General features: G+C 43.4%; 1 protein-coding gene across 5 annotated transcripts in view; it reads right to left on the reverse strand.

Moving 5' to 3' along the window:
* Window positions 1-24,774, reverse strand: part of doc2b (double C2-like domains, beta) — a 151,012-nt gene that overhangs the window by 14,698 nt on the left and 111,540 nt on the right. For 4 of the 5 annotated variants that reach the window (XM_083697528.1, XM_083697526.1, XM_083697524.1 and 1 more), the window contains 3 exons: window positions 22,993-23,016; window positions 12,946-13,020; window positions 9,981-10,090 (listed from right to left, as the gene is read on the reverse strand). In XM_083697528.1, the coding sequence (XP_083553654.1) occupies window positions 9,981-10,090; window positions 12,946-13,020; window positions 22,993-23,016 (209 nt within the window). The remainder of the gene's footprint in view (window positions 1-9,980; window positions 10,091-12,945; window positions 13,021-22,992; window positions 23,017-24,774) is intronic. The other variant, XM_083697527.1, reaches the window with a different exon arrangement.

Consider the following 24,774-nt stretch of genomic DNA (forward strand, 5'->3'; position numbering starts at 1 on the left):
GTTCATATTTCCAATCACTATAGTATTGTAACGAACGGCGGGGCAGAGTAGCTTGCCTTAAGCGGGTATCGAACTCGCAACCTTCCGCTTACAAACCGGCCGCGCTAGCCACAACACCAAGAGAGTTAACTCCCTTGGCGGAGCTGCTAACGGGCCGTACACAGGGTCGTTACAGTATGTTTTGAACATTGTGTGGTGAACATGAATAGTGTTTATGTGAACAGTCAGTACACACATCCAATGTCCTCTTATTTTGGTCCTCTGTGGCTCAGTTGGTAGAGCATGGTGCTAACAACGCTTAGGTTGGGGGTTCGATTCCCGCTAGGACCATATATACTGAAAAATGTATGCACTCACTGCAATGTAAGTTGCTGGTTAAAAGCGTCAGCTAAATGGCGTATATCTATCTATCTATCTATCTATCTATCTATCTATCTATATATTGTACATGCTTTCTATTTACATTGAGCTTATGCAATGTGAAATTAGTTTTCTTTTTGTGTGTGTTTAATTAACCAAGATGTGGAGAGTAACAGCCCTTTGTACAACAAATTGTAATGACATTCCACTCACGAGGGGCAAATCTATTCCCAAGCAGCACATTGTGCCTCCACGACACAGTTCCCAATGCATTCTATGGACAGGTGGTGCAAATTTCGAAATGTAATTTAGAAGGGAAATGGGATTGCTGTCAGGGAATATAGACAGGTCTTTCTCATTCTCTGTTGTTACTGTTGAATTAAATTGGTAGCAAAAACTCAGGTTATGAAATGAACAGAACATTGCATTCGGACCGGCAGATAGACGACAGTTTCATGGCTTATCCAGGAGGTACGGACATTCTCTCATTTTCAATTTGGTTGTCTCTTCAAAAACAATCGAATTTCAGTCCGAAAGACTGAAGAGTTTTCAATATCTTGAATTAGAGTAGAGCAAAATATGAAAACAATGAATATCATGACATCCATTCCATTTGAATAATTAGCTGATAAACAAGTATTTGATTTAAGTTGCTCTCCTTAAGAGTGCCTGCTAAATGGCAAGAATGTGAATATTCAATGGGATGGTTTCCTGAGCAGAAACTATTCAAATATTAACAGAAAAAAAGGAACGAGTGGTTCAGCCACTAACACACTTCTATCGTCGTATACTTTTAATTACAGTACGCAATTGCTCTGGCGGAAAATCTGAAACATAATATTTGGCTCTGTCAAGGTTAACATGATTAGGTAACACTTTCACAGGAGTGTGGACAGTGTATCACTACTTGATGATGAGTTGTCGACTGGGTGCTGACTTTATTAACCATCTCTCATGGGATTGTTGGTATGCAGTAGTGAGTGTTTTTTTCCTTTTCACAATGGTTCTCAACGACTTTGTTTACAGCGACCTTGTTTTGTGTTGATTTGATACAAATGAGAACACCGCCATCATTATCCCCGTCATCATGTGAAACCGTTCAGATGGATCGGTTTTACAGGCTCAAAACCGAAACAAGTCTGCAGTGCTGAGTTAGATGGTAAAACAAAACTGGAGGTCTACAATCGCAAATCACTTTCTTCTTGTCCAATAAGCTCACCGTTCCAGTTGACATCTCATTCAGAAAAGTGTCACTCCATGTTATTAACAAAGCAAACAAACACCCCAGATACCGCAGTGCGGATCCGTATCGATGTAATTCATTTCATGTTCAGGAGCACATGCACTTTTATCAGACAATCAGAGAAATGACACAGTGTTTTGCTGCAGTAATTGATGAGGAACAGTGAGCTAGTCAGTGTACATCTAGACCTACCTATTATCTGATCTGCTCAAACAACAAGAGAAGAGGTGAATAATCAACGCATGTTCGTAGAAGAGGCTATTGAGACTCTCCCCATAGAAAAATACAGGATTTTATTTAGCTCTGAATAAAAAACACGAGGTCAGGTATGGAGTATTAACCAATGCAAATCAAGCAGTAGATATGGGAATCCTCCATTTGGTTTGATTGAGAGGTGTGAATGTTGTACCATGGTCATTAGTTTCTGTTTCAGAGACTGGTGCGAATAGCGCCCACCATTTGGAAAACAGCCCGGTTGTACTGAAGGAATCCCACAAAAAGTCCAATAATAAAAAATGCTGTCACAACAACAACAACAGCATGTCCAAAAGATAAAAAAAAAACACCCAAACATGGCTGCAGTGCATGTCAAGTCAGACCTGAGCTCTCTACTCAACACCCATACCATCTTCAATACCCTTGCCATCCCTGCCACATGTGACAACCACAAATGAAACATGCCTGCCCAGCTCTTCCCAGCTTGCCTACAGCCTGTCAGATATGGTAGTGTGGTAGTGATGGGAGGGGTAGAGAGAGAGAGAGAGAGAGAGAGAGAGAGAGAGATAAGGAGGGGGAGAGAAAGAGTGAGGGATATATACTGTATAGAGGGAATGAGGGAGAGAGAGAGAGAGAGAGGGTGACACACAGCCTTCTCTCCCCTGTACGGCTAATCCAGCTGTCACACATCGGCTCTCCACTCCTCCTCGGTGACAGGATAAGCAGAGGGGCCCCACGTTCCTCCGCTCCCCTCACTCCCATTCCCCATCACGCCAGGCTCCTGGACGCCCCTCCTCATCCATCTCTATTATGGCCTGACGGGAGGGAGCGATGGACAGCCCTGAGGGAACGAGGGGGCAGCCCCTCCATCCATGATCCCTGCCACAGCTGTGACTCCCACTTACAATTCCACTTTCTCCGTCTCTGAATATTACAGGCACCTCTCTGTAGAAGCCCTTTAATTTCAAGACCGTCCCCCTCATGTCATGATCCTCCCGTTTCTAGCCCATGCTGGTGTACAACATGCAAAATAAGTAAGATGCACATTTCCTGTTGTATATCTGAGAGGACACGACATGCATTGCTATGATTCCTATAGAGCAGTGATATGTTGGGTTCTCTCACTGCTATTGTAAAGCCCATACAGCCACTTAACTCATTTAGTGCTAAGGGTGAATAAAGTTGCTGAAATGATGATGTTTCATTTTGTAGCCAATCAAAGTATTGTTGCTAGGTAAATACCACATAAAACACTTGGCACTCTAGGTGGTGAATTCGTAGTGTTCCGGAATTCTTTGGCAGTTGGTGAGTTAATGGTTTCACAAGGCCCTCTAGCTCTTCAGGTTTTACTTCGACTCATTTAAACAACAACTCAAGGTCTACAAAACACACTCGGCTAGTTTCACTAGCAGGCTGACATGGCTTTTAGATGGAACCTGAATGCCGACACAGGTTCCCCCAAGCAGGGCGTGGAGAGGAAAACAAAGGTTGAGGGGCGGCGATGAATCGGTCTCGTTCCAGGAACGTTTAATATGACTGGGATTGTCGCTTGAGGCTATTGTGTCTGTACGTGTGTGTGTGTGATAGAGAGAGTGTGGGTTTGTGTGTACATGTTTGGTCTTCTCTCTCGACGGTGATGATTGCAGTGATGTCTCTGTTTGTTGCTCTGTCAGCTGTTGAGTGCCTCGATTCTCTGTACCAAGAATAAATTACCAAAAAGAGAAATCCATTTCTTTAAATAGGGACTCATGCCTCAGCCTATTCACTTCAATGTCCTCTTAATAGCCATTACCATCTCTTCTCTATTTCTCCCTCTCCAACACGCGCACACACACACACACACACACACACACACACACACACACCTCTTATACTCTCTCTATGCACCCACCAAACATGCACACACATACACACACGGACGCACACACACAGCAATGCGATTTGCAATTCTAACACAATTAACATAATGGTCACTGGAGACAATCTATTGATGAAAAGAGATGAAACAGAGACGTACTACAAGCAATTAGCAGTCCACCTACTAACATAAAAAGCCTACATTCTAGATGTGACATTCAACATATTTTGACCTCCGAAACACCCTTGACTGCATGAGGAAGTCCAACTTAAAAAGCAACATTCTCCACCAAAGCAGCAGGCATCTAACAAACCATGGAGATGAATAACACCAACACTCCTTGGGTTTACTTTGTTGAATACGAATCTCTGCTTAACAAAACCTTGAAACAAAGCCGCTACTCAACAATCCTATGTTTAGCACACATACACTTACGTATCTATAATTCCTTGTAAAAAGAACTGGGCTAAAAAAAGCTTATCTTTGTGAGACAATTAATATGTAAATGATCCTCAGCACATAACAACTGAATCATCGGAGGAACTGAGGGTCAGAGCGCAAACACTCCAATCCCTTGGCTGTGACTGAGCAGCAGATAATTATAGTGTGTTTAAGGGCCATACAGATTTGATTCTTGCCATGGATAGAAACACAAATGACAACTCTTTATGGAGGGCCCAAAACACAAAATGAAATACAGTCCTCCATTATGAAATGGAGGAGAAAAAAGTCTGAAGCCTGACATTAACCCACTCAAGTTACACTATTCCACAAAATAGTGATTGAGTGCAGAATCTGCACGTCACTCTGCACCAAAGACATTGTTAAAAGAGAGCTCCTTTTTCAAATGAAGAACATTGAATGATGAGCAGTCAGGCAGATAATGGTGCCACAAAGAGGGTTGTCACAGACACTGGAGTATCCGGCTGTTCTCTCTCTCTCTCTCTCTCATCCCTGTCTTTCCTTAAAAACTTTCTTGCTCTTAGCAGTTTTGAGAGCTGGGTGCAGTGCCTCACCGACCCCACCATTAAAGCTCCACTCTGATGTTCACTGTGGACACTAGTGAGACACACAGGAGCGGAGCGATGGCGTGTAATGAGGCAGCTGTCAGCTGACCCACGGAGGCTGAGGCTAATGAAGTGTGTGGTGAGAAAGTCTGACTGCAGAGCCTCCATGTCTAATCATAGGTTTAAGGAGCAGAGCCTCCCGCTTCATTTCTCCACCACGGTAGGAGTGGGTATATGCCTCTGCATGCAACAGGCCTCTTAAAACTAACATCGACATTGCCTTAATAACTACCTCATACCTTAGTACCTGATTGAGTACCCGCACTTACTTCAAAGGTGACAGTGTCAGCCTCAGACCATTCAACCTGTTCACAGTTAGGATTGTGGGAGTGAAATAAATAATCTCTACGCTGTTAAAATGGTAACCCTTTAGATTAAATAGTGTCTTCATTACTATGTAATAGCAGTATGCTACAACCACATTGTGATGAGGTAAAACTTCACAGGTTGTTACCCGCTCCATACTCTGAGTTTATATAATCTAACTCAATCTCACACAGCATAACCTGTTCCTGAGGAATTGCAGGCTGTTATCTAGAAAACCTGGAGTCGCTTAAAATCAAACTCAATTCAAGAGTGAATCGAATGATAATTTGTGATATAATCTTCTATTGTCTGCCCTAATAGGCTAATGTGTTGTTGGTCTCAGAGATCGCTCGGCCAATACAAGACTGATGAACGACCAGTCGGGACCACAAACATGAAACACCCCAAGTCTGAGAGCACTACGCTCTCTGATGTAACTCTGACGGAAATCAATAGGCAGCGGGCACACTTGTCATCGCTGTTGACAGTTCAGATAAATCTGTAAACAAGATGACATAATCCCATTGCACGGTTTTCCCGTGGCAAAGTAAATCAAGTGGAGTGCATGGTGGAGTTTGGGGCAGAAACTGAACTGGCTGGAGCCGTCTGAGGGCTCAAACAGTGTAGATGAAGATGGGTCTGATGATGAGAATGTTTTTTTTTTGTTTTTGTTTTATCCTCTTGTTGTGTGTCTCTCAGGGCTGAAATGCAAGTAAAGGCTTGGCTACTCAAACACTATTTGAGCAGCCAATGTTCAATACACAGGGTATGTTCATGCATATCTAACACATGGGGAGGGAGAGTTCTTGGAATTATCGAAGTGGTCAGGGATCTAGAAATGAACCTGTGTGAAATATCAGTTCAGTCACCTTTTCTCCCTAAACACGTCTAGGTCACACATAGAGTGTGACCCAAAAAATAACAAATGCCCACATGACTTTTTATTTATTTATTTTTTTAAGGTTATTTTTTTGGAGTGGGGCAGTCCCACTTTTGTATTTTTTTTATTTTTTATTGGACAGAGACAGTAGAGAAAGACCGGAAGTAAGGAGGAGAGGGTATGTCAGCAGGGCATGGGTTCGAATCCGACGTATTCTGATATGGGAATACTGTATGTGTGCACTTTAGGCCGTGGTGCTAGACCACTGCACCACCCCAGGCCACTAGACTGTTTTTCCTGCCTCTGTAAAGGTTGTTTTGGGTTCTGGCCTTCTTTTCAAGTTTAGAGCGGGAAAGACCTGAGGGTTACTGGGGGGGGGGGGGTGAATATGGGCCATGTCTCCCTGGAGACTGAGGCAAGCCGACTTAGTGATAAGGCAAATTCTGTAATCACAGTACAACAGAAAGGTTGTACAGTGCTGTAGGAAGTGACATACTGTAAGAGCTAAAACAGAGACACCAACAGGCTAACACTCAGAGGCCTCCAAGGACCTACTTACCATTCCATTGGGGTTTGGAGGGGTTATGGGGGATTTGAGATAAGGCTGCTAGGGCCATCAAACACGTTACTCTGCTTCCTTTCCTTAAGCCATCCTGCTTAACCTGCCGTTAGCAACAGCTGAACTCAATCTACAACATGCATCAGCTTTCTCTAGTGTAAATGATGCGATACACAAAGCAGATCGATTCCTAAGATGTCTCCCGGTGATCTAACTGCTTGAACCTTTGATTCGGGTGGAGGGGTTGGGGTGGGGAGGGGTTGAGGGGCAGACGATCGAGAGGTGAAACACTGGGGGTAAAAACATTTAATTTACTTTTAATATAGAAAAAAAATGGTCTCTGTGGGGGAGTGTGCCTCCTGCCCTTCATCTCTCCCTCTGCATCACCTCAGCAATCCCTCCTTCTTTTATGTTCCCCTTTTTTAATTTCCAATCTGCTTCGAGAACAGGGCTGTTGGGTTTGAAGGTGAAAGCCTGGCAAAATAAGATTATTACATCACTCAAATATCAACACAGAGCCGTGGGAGACTTTGATTTGTGGAAGTCGACGTGCCAGGGAGAGTTGGGGCATTCTAAAATGCGCAAACAGATTTATAACAATACTTGGGGAAGGGAAGTTTAGTTTTCCCATGGTTGGACTTTCAGTCCTGTTATCTTTTATTGTTTAGTATTTATTTACATGAAGGACAAGAGAGGCCCCCGAAGGCAAGGCAGACAAATGGAGACTTCAGTTTCCATGGCAACAGGCAGAGATGGCCTAAAGGAAGGCTGTGGTGCGAACGCCTCATGAATCATCAGGTGGGCCCTCCCTAATCAACACACTACATTCACACACACAGACATTCTCTCGCTCTCTACGTCTCATTCTTTCCCTCTTTCAATCTCTCAATGTCTCTCCTTTTTCTCTTTCTCCCTCTCTCTCACACACACACACAATCTCTCTCTCTCTCTCTCTCACACACACACATACACACATACACACACACACACACACACACACAAATGCACACACAAACCCAAATGTTCACAACATGCTGACAAATTCGCCTGCACCTCTGTGTGTTTTGTCTGGAAGGCCTTTGTCAACATGAATATATTTGACCTCATTCTGAAGATATCACACACCTTCATACACCCCTACCCCGAATGATTAGCACTGGTTATGTAGTGCTGTGCCATTTCAATTAAAATAAAACCTTTCAGTGATACATTTGTATATATGAGAGAGAAAAAGACCCAACACTATCTCCAAATTGACTGGACCCCTGTGCGACACAGAACTGGCGGCTATGTCAAATGCAAATGCTAAAGCTAATTGCCCTGTCAACAATGCAAATATATGTACATAATGTTAGAGAGGTGAAACACTGCTTATACAGAGGCTAGCTTTATTGAGCGGGCACTGGGGAGGGAGGGGATGTTGTTTATTGCCAATGTCTTCATTAAAACAAATAACCTATAAATGTCAATCATCATTACTATCACTATGAGCATCGGTGCAAATACAGGGTTTCCTTCCAGGCGTAGTGCCAGAGAGTTTAATCCTCTGGGGCACGACTGTGGTAGGCCTATAGGGCCGGTTCCCCTGTGTTAGGCCTACAGCCTTGGTTCCCCTGTGTTAGGCCTACAGCCTTGGTTCCCCTGTGGTAGGCCTACAGCGTTGGTTCCCCTGTGGTAGGCCTACAGCGTTGGTTCCCCTGTGTTAGGCCTACAGCCTTGGTTCCCCTGTGGTAGGCCTACAGCGTTGGTTCCCCTGTGGTAGGCCTACAGTGTTGGTTCCCCTGTGGTAGGCCTACAGCGTTGGTTCCTTACCATGCATTTCAACAGTCAGAGAGGCCTACCACGCATATAGTTTCTTATGTACTAATGAGCTTGGTCCAAGGTCTAAACAGCAATATCGACCTCGTTGCCTTCCTTCAAGTTTCTGAATCATGCACTTCCTTCTGAAGTAATCTATGGTTGAATCTATACTGCTGACAACAGTCTTGTGACAAAGTCGTAACTCATCAGGGGCTTCATGAGGAGAGCTATCGACGTTGGCCATCAATAGCTGATTGGTTTGCACAAGTTACATTACAGGTTGAAATTAAATTAGAAAACCATTGACCTTCTCTAACTGTCTTTTGCAAAGTAAAACTGATGTGTGATAAGTGGCTCTGGTCTACTCATTGGGCTCGGCTTGGTACTTGTAAGTAATAAGAAATATACTGATTAACGAATAGGATGAAATACAACTCTTGAGAAACATAGTGACTCTGACGAACCATTCTTCTGCTAATGTGTACACCACTCACACAATGAGGTTGTAAGTAATGGCTCAGAAAAAGGAGGGAAATGGTCATTATTGATTGCCAATTAGTTCCTCAGGGTTTTACCAAACTAGCAATGCCCCTACTGATAAATCAACTTGAAGCTAATTAGCTCTTAGTAAGGGTTTATAGTCATTAGTGTCTTAGAAACTGCTGATGGGCCAAATGACCTCTCCATGGTGGGCAGAATTATCATGCACAGTCACTCATTGACTTGTTTAATCCCATGGAAGCTTTTCCGAACTCATCATTTTCTAGAGGTTCAGTGGAGTTTCAGGAGGGATGGAGGGTGGGGGTGCGTAATGTTTGAAATTTCAACAAATACTGATGCTCCCTCATGGCAGCGCTGATAATGACGAGGCAAATGCAACATTTAAATCATAATATACTGATTTACAGAACAAAAAGAAAACTGTGATTGACAGTTAATTGTAATGCCACACGTGTCAGGAGGCTTCGTTTGCAGCCTCACTACCTAAAGCTGTTCAGAGGCAATCTTATTCCTTTGCGTAATGTTCCTCACTCATGGTAATTTATCAGTTAGTCTCCTCACAACACCTGATCTACTATCTCATTACACTGACACATATGAGGCGTTTGTTTGACAACATGTACAAATTATGATAGAAGTCAGCCTGAGCCAGAACAGCTGGACCTTGGAATGGGAAACACTACTAAATTACACAAACAGTCTTAGGGTAAATGCTTGGCAAGTCACAAGTAACAAATCCCAGAGCTCTAAGATATTGCAGACTCTCATAAACATGATTAAACCCCCACTAACAGAATAAACACTGCAACAAAGATCCTCGTAGAGAAACAAGTACCTCTTTTCATATGTGCAATCGATCGCAGACGGAATTATGCACACAATCCTGCCCCTTATTCCATTCAAAGTAGATTAAAGAGAGTCTGCACGAGTGGATAAACAGACTGGGATATTGGACTTTTTCTGCTTGGTTATCCTTTAAAGATTGTGCTGACCTATTTGTGGGTGGTGTATATGCACAGTCTGGTTGTAGGACAGTAGGTATCATGGCAAATTGATTTAGGAACACAAGCGTATACTGTACATGTTGTTCAGCCGAGTGACGAAAGTAGCGACCCTACACCACTGAAATGACGGTACCATGATGAGCTGTAAAGGTCAGGGGTTAAGGTAGAGGAGGATGACAAGACTACCTGAGTGTTTTGCGGACCATATCCTCGTCAGTGATGCCGTAGTAGGTCAGGGTCTCGCTCCAGACAGGATTGAGGGTGTTACGCAGGGTCTTGGTGCGAAGCTTGTTGGCCTGAGAGAGACAGTGGGAGAGAGAAGGATATTGAGCTGACCTCCACTTAGTCATTGGCTGACACCTCCACGATTCAACAGAACTCAGCATTAGAAGAGGAGAAAATAGCCATTTTGAATGGAATTGTGTCATCCACATTTTATCACGTCCACCCCCTGCCATTTAACTCTATATACTATATATAGTACAACACATTCTCATTTATCATGCCAATTCTTCAATGCCAGAACAAAACTGCACGCGCAAGGACATTACTGCGTATTATTAAACCCTGTCACAAACACAAATGGCAGAATGCAAATGACAGATTGCAATTAAACAAAACAATAGGCATATCAAAGCATGCTGGGAGCTTAATAAGAAGGCAATTATTAATTCCAGTGTGTTGAACAAACAAATGTTTGAAAAAGAAGCTACTGTAGCTACTATATTATGAGGGTGTTGATCATGTGGGTTTTGGTCTTCCTGTGCTCTATATCATCCATTAGTGGCGGAAGCGTGCTAATCTTAGGTTGTTTTTTTTTTACGTGGGGCAGTCCCACAATTTTATTTTTCACTGGATAGACATAGTTAAGAGAGACAGGACAGTAAAGAGGAGAGGGTATGTCAGCAAGGCGTGGGCCGGATTCTAACCCATGCTGACATGGACATACAGTATGTGTGCACAGTAGGCCATGGTGCTAGACCACTGGACCACGCCAGACCACAGTGTGCTAATCTATAACTAACTATCATCTTATATGAGACATGCCTTGAATCACCTATGACAGCAAGCTATACATCAACCTGGCTGTGTGAGTGACTTGATTATTGATTATTCCTCAAACTGAAGTGATCAATACATGCCAACAGAATCTCTGGGATCAGCAGAGTAGGATCATTCTGACTGCTGCTTGGCGTCGATGCAGTAACAGCAAGAATAGATGATGAATCACTCCTCCAACTGGTTTACATCATTTTATACCTCTGTAGTATCAGCCTGTGATCACTAACACTATGTGATAAGAGTGCGGTTGGATGTGTGAGAAACAATTACTGTGTGCCCATTTATTCACTTTCAACCCTTTAATCTGTTGTACAGTACCTTTAATTATCAAACACAGAGTAGATTCATCTCAAGGTTGAAGGGGTGCTTATATAATGTTTATGACGGGCATGCCAAAGGTATTGTGTAGACCCTTTCACAAGAAACTCAAAGACAATATCAAAAGCAATGGAACACACAGTAACACTGTGCAACTCCAACCATGGAGCTTACGAGACACATCACTTGCATTGCAAGGTACATTTTCCTGAGCCATTCAGCCAGGCACAATGTTGAACTAAAGAACAAGATGATATTGTTTTGTGAGTCATGGACAGTTAGGAGTATGTGATGCGGCTGAATTTATTTCATTGCTGGAGTGATTCTCACTGCAAGTCACCTAATGTGAACATTACAGGGAGCAAAGCCCTAGCTGATTGGTTTCCTCAATCAGCAGCTGATAAACATCTGAAATACCACATAAAAACCAGAGGAATGCAAACCAGAACATCTTATTAGGCCATTCACAGGATAAGTGACATGCACTGCACTCAGCGCAAGGTACAGTGCAGCTTACGCTACCTCCAAAGACTGTGACACAAACCGCCATTTTGGAAACAGCTGATTAGGAAGATTGGGATTTGAGGAGGGCAAGCTGATGCCAGATCTTCAGGGGACACTACAGTACACCCCTGAGCACTGCTGTGAGAAATGTTTTCTGAGGATATTCTGAGGCAGGCAGCACATCTCTCCAGACCGCTCATTAACAAGGGGTGAGGTGCATCTGCGGCTCATCACAGCTGCCTTGTTGGTGGTGTGACATCAGCCCCCAAATGAAACAACTCCATATGCCCACGTCCACGCACAATCAATTACCTAATAACTGTCTGAAGAAGAGTTCCCTTGGAGGTCAAGGAGTCCCAAACAGTTGGGGACACCCATCTGATTTAGACATCTCTTATTGGCAGCTTCTAAGTGAATTGTTGGCAAGACCAGAGAAGTCCTCGCCACAGGAGTCGGAGGGACCACATGAATTATAATATGGCAAGACAACAGCAATTTGTGGCCGGGAGATGGTAACGGACAAGTAAAAGAACTGTCCTGATCCACAAGTACTACACTACAAGGATTTGATTGAAGGATTCTAAACCCTTGAACTGCCACAATACGTAACAGTGAAAGACGACTTTGGGTTTGGTGATTAAATAAGGGCTCAGCACAGAATGGGTGATGAACTTGGGGGAGTTTGAGATTGTGGATGGACATACATCATCTATTGCTGTGGACAAGATCAGCGAGGATTAAACTCCCACCCCAGTGTCTGATAACCGCAGACAGAATGTGAAATGAGTAATGGCTCAATGGCATTAGTGTCTTCATTAATTAATCACTGTAAGTCTTTACTTTAACTTATTGTCATAAAGCCCAATCTTTGCTGTCACGAGCATGACATGACAAGCACAACAGGCTGCAGGGGATATTAATGCAACCCATGTCACTATGATGTGACAAATGATGTGTCACAATCACAACATGGGTCAGCCAGTTAGATAAATCTTCAAGCAAAGCCATATCCACATCATGGCTGCACAGAGCATGATAGTTAGATCATTTCACGATGATTTGACATGACACCATCTGATATGCTACTTAAATGATGGCATGGCTTATGCAGTACTTGATTCAATGGGCAGTATTACTTGAATGACATTGTTTTACGACAGATAACACTGTCACCTGATATTCAGGTCGCACTAGAATGACGACACCTGGCGTAAGACAATGACTTGAGTGACAGGTAATGTGAGCACAAAGACAGGTAGGTACGTACCTTACTGGCCCCAGGCAGCAGGTGCAGTTTGACATAAGGATCTGAGAGCCCATTGTGATCCATGGGTTTGAGCCCCTGGGGAAGAGATAGAGAGAGAGATGTGCTTGTAAAGAGGTATAACAGGACATAACAATGTCACCTGAGTGTAAGAGGTATAACAGGACATAACAATGTCACCTGAGTGTAAGAGGTATAACAGGACATAACAATGTTACCTGAGTGTAAGAGTATTTTTCAACTGTGAGTCTCTGAAAGGAGATAATCCTTGTTAAAACCTCAGTAGACGTACAAGACCAATGCTGGAAATCCTGACACCCAATTTAAGTCAAGTCATTTCTGCCAAAGAGTGTGGCATACACAGCCTTCTCAGAACAACAGGTATGTCAGGTAACTAGTGCCGCCCAGAGGTGAGATCTGCTGCTTGGATGGCAAAAGATTTCCGTTTTCAGAGTAATTCGGCCACAACGGTTGAATGCATTTCACCACACAGTAAGTCACACCTCAGCACCCCCAGAGTGACTAGGAGGGTGCTGAGAGAATTCCAATTCGAAGTGCAACAAGTAAATATAACTCCTGCGAGTGTTTGCTTCTCTAAAAAGAGAGCTGCATGTAAAATCCTGAGTCAGACCAGAGTGGTGAGTGTGGTGAGTGTGGCGCGTTAATCAACTAATTAACAAATACATACAGCAGTCTACAGTAACACTTCAGCCAGACCATGAGAAGTGTGCCTTGGTAATTCTAGAATGATATAGGGCTCAATTTCCCTTGTGGAGATTAACAAACAGTGCAAAGACCAAGTGCAATCACAAGCACCAACATGCTACTACTATCCTCTCAATATAAAAGCAACTGTCAGAATATGCTTATGCACCATAACTGAACTCCTCATCCAGCACCTTTCTGTTAAGATGATTGATGTGTTGTGCTTATCATTGGCTGTCCCTGGCTCTCCTTACCATTGAGGGTTTGTAAATGGAAGCTAGTAAATCACAACACATGGATTGCCTCCTCCCATGAATCATACAGTATAAATCACCCACAAACCATGAAGTATACTGTACTGCTACACAAAGAAAAGAACGTGAGAAGTCAAGATGCACTTTGTAATCAGATTGAATACAATATAATTCCACCGGGACACATCTCAATAATAATGGTCGAGTCTGGGTTTTTCTAGTTTTGGCCTGTTCCAAGTAGGGACTTGAACTCTCGGTAGTAATTGCAAATCTCATTCTAGCTTATTACTCCTCCTTAAGACTGTTATGAGGTCACTTAAACCATGAAAATGGTCATAGTGTGACAGTGGTATTGACATTGGTGGGCTGAAAGATAAATTGCTCAAGATCTAACCGGAGACCAAAATCTTTACTTGGTTCTATTTCAGCCAATTCGGTTTGACCCGTTACTATGGGACACACACTCGTGTACCTTTTGCTGAAGACCCCTATTCAATCAGCCATATATGTCATTGCACAAACATGGTCATGGCACTTCAGGTCCAATTGCTAGTGAAACCACCACTGAATGATATTGAGAACCCCTCCTACAGGTCTCTAAGAACCCCTCCTACAGGTCACTAAGAATCCCTCTGACTCCTACAGGTCTCTAAGAACCCCTCCTACAGGTCTCTAAGAACCCCTCCTACAGGTCACTAAGAATCCCTCTGACTCCTACAGGTCTCTAAGAACCCCTCCTACAGGTCTCTAAGAACCTCTCCTACAGGTCACTAAGAACCCCTCCTACAGGTCTCTAAGAACCCCTCCTACTGGTCTCTAAGAACCCCTCCTACAGGTCACTGAGAACACCTGCTACAGGTCACTAAGAATACCTTCTACAGGTCTCTATGAACCCCTTGTACAGGTGAACAGTCACTTCAAAGTCACAACTACTGTAGGAGCAAAGCAGTGCAAAGTCAGAGAAAAAAAAGAGCCTCCAAACAGTATCAAGTTGAGCATTGTGGTCAAACCATCTTGAGCAGGTACCCTTCAGCAGGTAATAAAAGCTACAGTACCTTTTGTAGGGCATCTTTCGATTCCTACAATTATTCATCACTGCCCCAGCATATGTACAGTATAATGTTGTTTGGATATATATACTATCCATAAGCACATAAACATCGAACTCCCATCAGTATAACAAATACAATACTGGCATGCTCTCAACAAAAGACGAGAGTGCATACAAGATAAAAAGGCAATACTGACCATCTTTCTCTGTCTCCATGCACCCTGGGTTTTGCTTTCTTATTGAACGCGATCAGCCATTCTGAGCTGGACATAAATAAAAGGATCATTCCAAGAGGTAACCCAATCTCTGGTGTGTGCTGGGATTCATCATTTTGATTGGAACTGAGTCACTAGTGCACCACTCTGACAGAGGAGAATCAAATTGGATATCTCTTTCTTCAGAGTCATATCTAATGGGACAGGGGGGCTTACTTCAGCTCATATGTTTTGGTGATATCCCTTCGACTCTGTGTGGTACTCAGTCTAGTACCACATTTACAGACAAATGCAATGGAGTTGTTGGACATCGCAGATGATGTAGGCTTTTTCTACTTAGATTAGCTTTAGAGGAGATGCACCTTGGAAAAAACATTCTCTGGACTAGCTAGTGTGTTGTGTACACAGTCAAGCTGCTGTGGATACTGATACTGTGTGTTGACATTCACAGTAAATCAACTAGTCATCAAGTGAAATTCTCCTCCATGCAGATCCAAATGGTTTGTTGTGTATGCTAACGTATATTTTTTCTCTCTGTGAAATGGAAAACTTACAATGCGATGTTTCTCTCTTTTCCTTTGCCATTTCAGATGAACTGACACACTGCAATTTTTTTCTAAAGTCATTCAAGAGTCTGAAGGACCCCCACCCTGTGAGATGGATACCATCCACAAATGAGTTGGGAAGTGGAACAAAACAAGAGTCTTGCCAGTTTGATATTTGACAACTGAATGTTTGATACAGACATTTGACAATCAATTATTCGGTGAGGCATAATTTGATTCATTCATTGAAGTGTCTTCGTCACTGCTATCCGATTTCCCAAACTTTTTTGCTCAGCCATGTGTGGGATGAACATTCCTCACACTGTCAAGGAGTGGTCCATGTCTCTCTCCCAACACAGAGCTGCCCTTGTCAAAATTGTAATTAACGATTTTCTGCACCCGCGACTTTCGGTTTTCTTCAGTTTTAGCAGGATCTCTTCAACAAAACACCTTGTTATATGCATAATCACCAACACTCCTTGTGTCACATTCCAATTCTCAACTTCAAAGTCAGAACTATGAAAACTTGGTGCTTGGTGGGAAGTACAGTATTTCATTAGCGCTGAGGAGAGGGCTGAGTGTTTTTCCTGTTCTTACGCTGCCTGCTTTTACCAGTCATTTGTTGTGTCTGGAGCTCCATTACTCTCTCTACTCTGGGCCACCGTTCTCTGCCTGCATGCTCCTCTCCTTTCATTCCCCCGCAACCAGCCGGCGTCTCATCTCCTCTACAAAGCCACAGGTTCAGTCAGATGTTTGCGTGGGACACAGATGGATGTTCTCTTTGATAGTGTGTGTGGGGGGGGGGGGGGGTCGTCTCAGTGTGAGCAGCTTCAGAACCACTCCCACAGATGTGAATTGATAGGATCTGTCGTGGTGGAACTGTGAACTTACTACAAAAGCCTCCACACGTACGCTCTCACCACCACTCCAAGCTATTCTGTGTTATATAGATAACTACAGTACTGAGTCGGTCTCTGGTCTGAATCCAATAGGACTCAAACAGGTAGTGATTACCTGTCTGCATAAGTATTGGAAAGAGGAAGTGTTTTGTCTTCTTTTAGCTCTATACTCCAACATTCTGGATTTGAGATTCTCAGCTTTAATTTAATAACTTCACTGTTTTCTTTTTTCAGATTGGTTTCACCATTTAGAAATTACAACCCTTTTTATACATAGTCTCCCTATTTCATGGCACGAAAAGTATTGGCTTGACAGGTGTTTCTGGTTAGTCAGGTGTGTTCCATCACATCATGAGACAAGACAGCTGTCAATGTCTAGTATTGATTCTCGGCTTTTGCCTTTGGAGTCTGCTATTGGTGTCAACATGAGGACCAAAGAGACGTCAATCAAAGTCAAGGAAGCATCAGAAAAACCAGAAAAACCTATCAGAAAAATAACCAAAAGCTTAGATTTACCCAAATCAACAGTTTGTAACATTGTTAAAAAAGAAAGAAAGTACTGGTGAGCTCAGCAATTGCAAATGGGCTGGTAGACCAAGGAAGACTTCTACAATGGATGACAAATGCTCACCATAATTTAAAAAAATCCCAAAACAACTCTGCCGTAGATCAGGAACACTTCTCCAGAAGGTAGGTGTGAGTGTGTCAGAGACTGCCACAAGAACCGTCTAACTTGTCTTAATTGATGATGTTACTGCTGACGGCAGCAGCAGAATGTATTCTGAAGTGTACATGAAGTGTTTATCTTGTCTGCTCAAGTACAAGCAAATGCTTCCAAATGAATTGGATAGAGCTCTTCATCATACAATGAAAGACAATGTAAGACAATCATACTGCCATAGCAACTAGGGACATATCTTGTCTGGCCAAATCAATCTTCAGATTTAAATTGAACATGTATTTCATTTCCTGATGATAAGATTTTAGGCAAAAAGACCTCAAAACAAAGAACAACTGAAGATTGCTGCAGTACAGGCCTTGCAGAGCACCACCAGAGAAGATACCCAGCATCTGGTGGGTCAATGGGTCGCAAGCTTCAGGCAGTTATTGCATGCAAAGGATTGTCTACCAAATATTAAACATGAGTGCTTTATTTGGACATCATATTATTTTTTCCAATACTTTTGGAGCCCTGAAATACGACTTCCTAAATAGTAAACCCAATCTGGAAAAAAGTCCCATTGAATTAAAGCTGAGTATCTCTACTTTGACCCCATAGTAATTGTTGGATTATAGAGCAAAAAGATATGCTTAAGAAATTATTTTTCCAATACTTATGGAGGGACACTGTACATAACTGCTGCTCTTTGACATGCAGCTTGAGTCTGATGTATTGAGTATTGAGTGATTGGATGGTTCCCAAAGTAAAGCGTTTTGTTCAAGGTTTAAGCACCCGGCTGACACATGAGCCTAGGGTTACTCCTTCAACTCTGCTGCCTTGCTGTGGACTGAAAGACTGATCAATAGACAAGAAATATAGGATTGAGACTGGGAGAGCTTAGAGGGACTGTGATTCAACCTTGGTTTGCAATTCTTGTGCGTTTGCTTAGAGTTGCATGAGATACTGTGCTATGGAGGAGATACAATAACACCATAGATTGGGTAGTAAAATTGCTCTAAATTCGAGTAACATATCAAAAGAAACATTGTGAAAATAGAAGTAAGGCAGAGACAACTATCTGATGATCATTTACAACCAAAACTGAGACACCGTGTTCATTTTCATCATCTCCTATTATTGTCAATTACTCTGCTCTGCGTAAGTAATGGGACACCGAATCATGTTTTCTTCTTTTGGCTCTACACTCCATGAGGAATGGTACCAAACACGTGTGTTCTGTCTATCCAACTCCTCCATGGCGTGGAGTCCACCTCTCTGCTGACCTCCTGTGCTCTAATCTGAGCAGAGATGCATCATGGGGGCTAGCGTCGGATAAACAGACAGCTCAAGGCCCTGATTGCCGAAGCTTCTCCTGAATAGCCGGTTGATCATAATTATGGTGGGGAGGAGAGAAATGACCAGTATGGAGGCAGATGGGCACCATGCATCAGTGTATCCCCATGCCTCCCTCTCATTTGTCCCCTCCACGCTGCCTTTGTGTGCCATGCTTGAGTCTCCACCCCCTCCAGCCCCGTTTGCATGGATTGTCTCACAATGCTTTGAATCAAGTCAAGTCCTCTGTATCTAAAAAAAATTACCCTTCTCTCTGCGTCATCCGGATATGAAGAGGCGAAGTGTGTAGTGCTGTGGGGGTGGGGATAGGCAGAGTATGTATTTGCCTCTTATGGAGCGCTATAGCTCTTCCACATTCACATTCAATGTTACGGAATCAAATTTACTGCAGGGATTAGTTAACCCGGGGAATGCTGCATGGAATTGGTGGGGCAGAAGAGATAATCTGAGCTATATTGCTATGACCAACATAAGAACTGAAGTTTAAATGGGATTGTGCCGGACTTTGATTCTGTAAAGCTGGACTCTATTTTAAAACGAGAGAGTGGTAGATTTCAAAGGCGGTAGCAACTGAGAAATTCAATAATCTTTCTATCAAAGAGGCCAGGGGGTAATGCTGCAAAGTATGCTTACTCTCGCAGTTTGCCTAAAATCCCCTTTTAAAGAACATTAATAGTATTAAAGTATATCAGACTTACAGTATATATAATGCACAGAGGAGCATAAATGTCCACTGACTGCTTACTTAAAAACAATCAGTTTCCCTCTATGTGTTCAATTCCTCCATCTCCTGTGATCTAGATACACCAGGATCACAGCAAGACTCAAACAGCTTTGTTTTCAGGAGTGGAGACAAGGAATGGTTTAGACTGGCTAATTACACGTTTGGCAAGAAGATTAAGGAGGCCAGACGACAGTACTCAAAGAAGCTAGCACAATAATTTGCAGCCAACGACTCCTTGTCAGTCTGGAAAGGCCTTCGGGAGATCACAGACTGCAAAACCAAATCCCCCCACTCTATGGATGACCTCAATCTTGCAAATGATCTGAATGACTTCTACTGCAGATTCGACAGACAATGGAACAGTCCTGACTCTGACCCACACAACCAACTCCCCTCCACAGCTATCACACCTCTTCTTCCCAGCCTGGACAGAGACACTACCCCCCCTCCCCCTACACAATGGACCCAGACAGCCCCCTCCCCCCATCACACCTCTCTCCATCCAGGAGAGAGATGTCAACAAACTGTTAAAGAGACAGAACCCCCGCAAGGCAGCTGGACCAGACGCTGTCTCCCCCTCCACACTGAAGCACTGTGCAGACCAGCTATCTCCAGTATTCACGGACATCTTTAACACCTCACTGGTTGAATGCATTGTACCTGCATTGTACCTGCTTAAAAACATCCACCAGCATCCTCATTCCCAAAAAGCCGAGGATCACAGGCCTTAATGACTACAGACAAGTCGCCCTGACCTCTGTGGTAATGAAGACCTTTGAACGCCTCGTGCTCACCCACCTTAAGGCCATCACCAACCCACTCCTCGATCCACTGCAGTTCGCCTACAGAGCCAACAGGTCTGTAGACGACGCAGTCAACATGGGACTCCACTTCATCCTCCAGCACCTAGACTCCTCCTGCACCTACGCCAGGATCCTGTTTGTGGACTTCAGCTCCGCATTCAACACCATTGCCCCAGCTCTTCTCCAGGACAAGCTATCCCAGCTGAGCGTGCCTGAGCCCACTTGCAGGTGGATCACTGACTTCCTGACAGACAGGAATAAGCATGTGTGGCTGCGCAAGCTTGTCTCAGAGCCCCAGACCATCAGCACTAGAGCCCCACAAGGCTGTGTGCTCTCTCCTCCACTCTTCTCCCTCTACACCAACAGCTGCACCTCTAGCCACCCTTCTGTCAAACTCCTGAAGTTCGCGGATGACACAACCCTCATGGGATTAATCTCCAATGGGGATAAGTCTGCCTATAGAAAGGCAGTTGACAGCCTGGCTTCCTGGTGCAACCAGAACAACTTGGAGCTGAACGCCCACAAAACTGTAGAGATGGTAGTAGACTTCAGGTCATTCAGATTCCTGGGGACAATAATCTCACAGGACCTCAGGTGGGCGGAGAATATCACCTCCTCCATCAGGAGGGCGCAGCAGAGGATGTTCTTCCTGTGGCAGCTGAAGAAATTCAACATGCCGCAGAAAGTTCGAGTTCTACACGGCCATCATTGAGTCCATCCTCAGGTCATCAATCACCATCTGGTTCGCTGCCTCCACTGCCAAGGACAAAGGCAGACTGCAGCGGACTATTCGGTCAGCCGAGAAGGTCATTGTCTGCAACCTGCCATCTCTCCTGGACCTGTTCCACTCCAGGACCAGCAAGAGAGCAGGAAAGATCATCGCTGATCCTTCCCATCCTGGTCACCACCTCTTACATAGACTCCCATCCGGCAAAAGGTTCCGGTCTATCAAGACCAAAACCTCGCGCCATCTGAACAGTTTCTTCCCCATGGCAGTGGGGCTCACAAACAAGCTCCCTGCCTCTCACTGACCCTGGGACTTCCACTCTCCCCCCCAGCCCACCCTGTCACACACACACACACACACACACACACACACACACACACACACACACACACACACACACACACACACACACACACAATGCACTGACAGTGTAATTTATATTTATTTAAAATGATTCTAATTTATAGTGTACATGTCCCATACCCATTTCACAGCCTCTTAGCCTCGCACAGCCTACATAATTTATTGTTTTATTTTTCTATTTTGTAAATTTGTTTTTGTTATTTTGTTAATATTTTGCTATATAGTTTTTTATGTCCCATGCACCAACCTCACCAAGTCAATTTCCTGTATATGCAAATACACTTGGCCAAATAAAAGAATTCTGATTCTGATAGCAGCAGCTCCTCTTTCCTTTTGCTGTATACAGTCTTGGCCTTGGACAGATCTCCCTGGACATTTTCACTGTCCAAGGCATATATCTTTATTAGCATGTATCTGACTGCCTTGTGTACATGCAGGGGATAGAGTCATCAATCACTACCAGCAGTAATAATGCATTGGATGAGGCAGGGCAGAGACCCTCACCCAGAGGGAGCTGACCCAGAGTCACGGCCATGAAGGGGTTAACTTGGCTGGGGCCCACCCGAGATTGATGGAGGAGGTTTTGTGAGGGCTGCCTGGCGCTAGCATGATGGGAGAGTGAATGATGAATTAACAGAGGGAGGCAAGATGGAGAACTAACGGATATCACCCTTTATTCAGCCATAAATGCAATGCAGGAGAAAACGCTCCCAGGACACCTCAGGGTCACTGCTCATTTAGACTCTGGCAGCAAACGAGTGGGCGAGATGCGTCATATTGACGTATATGTTGATTTAAAGGCTGCTCAGGTCACTAATGGCGTACAGTGTTGTTCTAAAGTGAAAAGAAACACTGTGGAGGAGTCTGATACATGCTTCTAAAAGAGATGCAATGCAACTGTTAGACTGCCAGCTAGGTCAAAGACTTCTGGGTAAAGCCTTGGGTGTACTCACAGAATTTCAGCAGGATTTCATCTCCCAGGGAAAACATTCAAACAGCTAATTATCTTATGGCAACTACAAAAGGTGCAAAAGGGCCACATAAATTCCATGGTTTCTGTTCAACAACAATATATCAACATTCACATCCCACAGAGATAGAAAGACTGAGAACGAGAGAGAGAAATTACATCTTCAACATGAAGGAAGTTAAAGGGAAAACTAACTACCACAACTACACCAATTATGCTCAAATAGGGTATGCTCTGTGACTTGTAAAACTTGAAATGTGTCAAGGTGTTACAATTATTTATACACCATAATACACCAGTGTTACACATAGTTACAGTATACCCAAATTGTATTCACCCAGTTGGGTAAAAAACAGTATACTTCTCGACGGGTGTGAATCAAGGGAGGGGAGGACAAATTGGTTAGAATTTGGAGTAGCTTGGTTAGGGCTTGGAGTATTAAGGTTAGGGTTGGTTGGGGTTTAAGTTAGGGTTTGAAGTAGGTTGGTTAGGGCTTGGAGTATTAAGGTTAGGGTTGGTTGGGGTTTAGTTAGGGTTTGAAGTAGGTTGAATAGGGCTTAGAGTATTAAGGTTAGGGTTGGTTGGGGTTTAGTTAGGGTTTGAAGTAGGTTGGTTAGGGCTTGGAGTATTAAGGTTAGGGTTGGTTGGGGTTTAGTTAGGGTTTGAAGTAGGTTGGTTAGGGCTTGGAGTATTAAGGTTAGGGTTGGTTGGGGTTTAGTTAGGGTTTGAAGTAGGTTGGTTAGGGCTCGGAGTCGGGTTAGATGGGTCTCAGTGCCTTACCTTCTTATACCTGGGGATGGGGAGCTGTTGCCCATCAAACATAAATCAGCAACATGCAGAGAGGAGGAGTGCGTGCAAGAGAGTGAGGGTGGAGAAGGAAAAACAACATTTAGACGTTAGAAATAATATCAACAAACCATGAAATCAAAAATAAACCTGACATTGTTTTAAATATGCACTATTTCCACATGTGAATAGCCCAAACAGCATGATTTTCAAAAACAGAATGATTTTCAAAAGAATACCTATTTTCAAAAGGTATGTTGTGCCTGTGCTATTTTCAAAAGTGCACACAACCTCACATGTGGGCACAGCTGTGTATGTATACAGCAAGCAAAGACAAGTTAATGAGAACCATATGGGCATGTTTTATAAATGGAAAGAAAGAAAGGAAGAGTGACAGAGAATAGAAATAAAATGCTGAACCACACACTAAACTCTTGTTAAAACAAAGAAGACATACAGAGTGAATACAATGGAAGTACTTTGAAACAATTAATCACTGGAAAAAAACAATGAAAAATGTAGTCAGTTTGTGTTTCACGGCGAGGAGCTGCAGGGCCAGTTTGACAGTTTTGTTGTTGTAAATGTTACAACTTGTCTTAACAAGAAATGAAGTTGGCCTCGTAAAGGTTCTTTTAATTAACATTTCCAAATTCTGTCTTACAAGAAAACTTTCGATATGCCACTAAAAATAATTCAGTGTGACACACGAATATATAACACCACTGCACCAAAGGCAAAACAAATAATGAGCGTATAATTTAATTAAAAACTACCAAATTAATATGCTGCCTGGAGGTTCAATTAAACATCCATTTAGCCAAGTTTCATTCTTTGTTAATGAGCTGTTTAAGAAGACTGCTCCAAATCCAACAATTTTCCAAAGTTGGGGCAGAGAAGAAACAGAGCCCCTTGACAGAGCTCAGGTAGTAAAAACACATGAGGATGGGACTGAGTTAATAAAGGGAATCAGTTCTCTCCACATGTCATACAACCCATTAAACCGAGAACCAATCAAGTAAAATCCCATCTGTGTCTTAACAGGGGCACCGTGGATCATTCTGTATATTGGTCCCTGAAGAGAGAGACTAGTCGTAGATTTCTGCTTGATATACTGTAGTTGATTTTTAGCGACTATGGACCACACATAAAATGTTCTATTGACCCTCTTACTTCTAATTCCCCATACTGATTTTTTTATTTCAGTGGTTGTCTTGGTAAACGGAGTGTCTGTGTGCGGTGTGCATTCAAATGGAGTGTGTGTTCAAACACTGTGTGTTCAAATGGAACGTTCTGCCGATTTAGTCAACGGAGTAATTTCACAGCATCAAAGGTCTGTCGGTGTTGTGCCATGGAGAGAGTCCTCTCTCTGCGGGTGACTTAGCCGCTTTTGGTGACTAATGAGTGTGACCCTTTCAGAGCCATCACCTTCAAAGTGTCCAAAAGTCACAAACAGGTGACTTTAATTGAGTAAGGTGTGTGTGTGTGCGGGGGTGACTACTGAAGGTGAGTGATACGAGGAGTCAAATCGGGGTTGTGCGTAGGGGGGGGGGGGGGGGGGGGGGGGCAATCTCAGTAAATCTTTTTAATGGAGTCTACGGTAGGAGACATCTAGTTCAATAGATTCATTCTATGTGTGAAGGGTGTGGCAAGCCTATCTTTCCCTGTCTGGTCGTCCTATGTGGGTCATGACAAGAGAATGAGAGACTACGGAATGGCTTAGATTGTTGTCATGGTCACGCCTTTGATATCTCAAGTCATGGCCACCGTAGATTAAAA

The sequence above is a fragment of the Argentina silus genome (assembly GCF_951799395.1).
Source record: "Argentina silus genome assembly, chromosome: 2".
In the NCBI taxonomy this organism is placed as follows: Eukaryota; Metazoa; Chordata; class Actinopteri; order Argentiniformes; family Argentinidae; genus Argentina; species Argentina silus.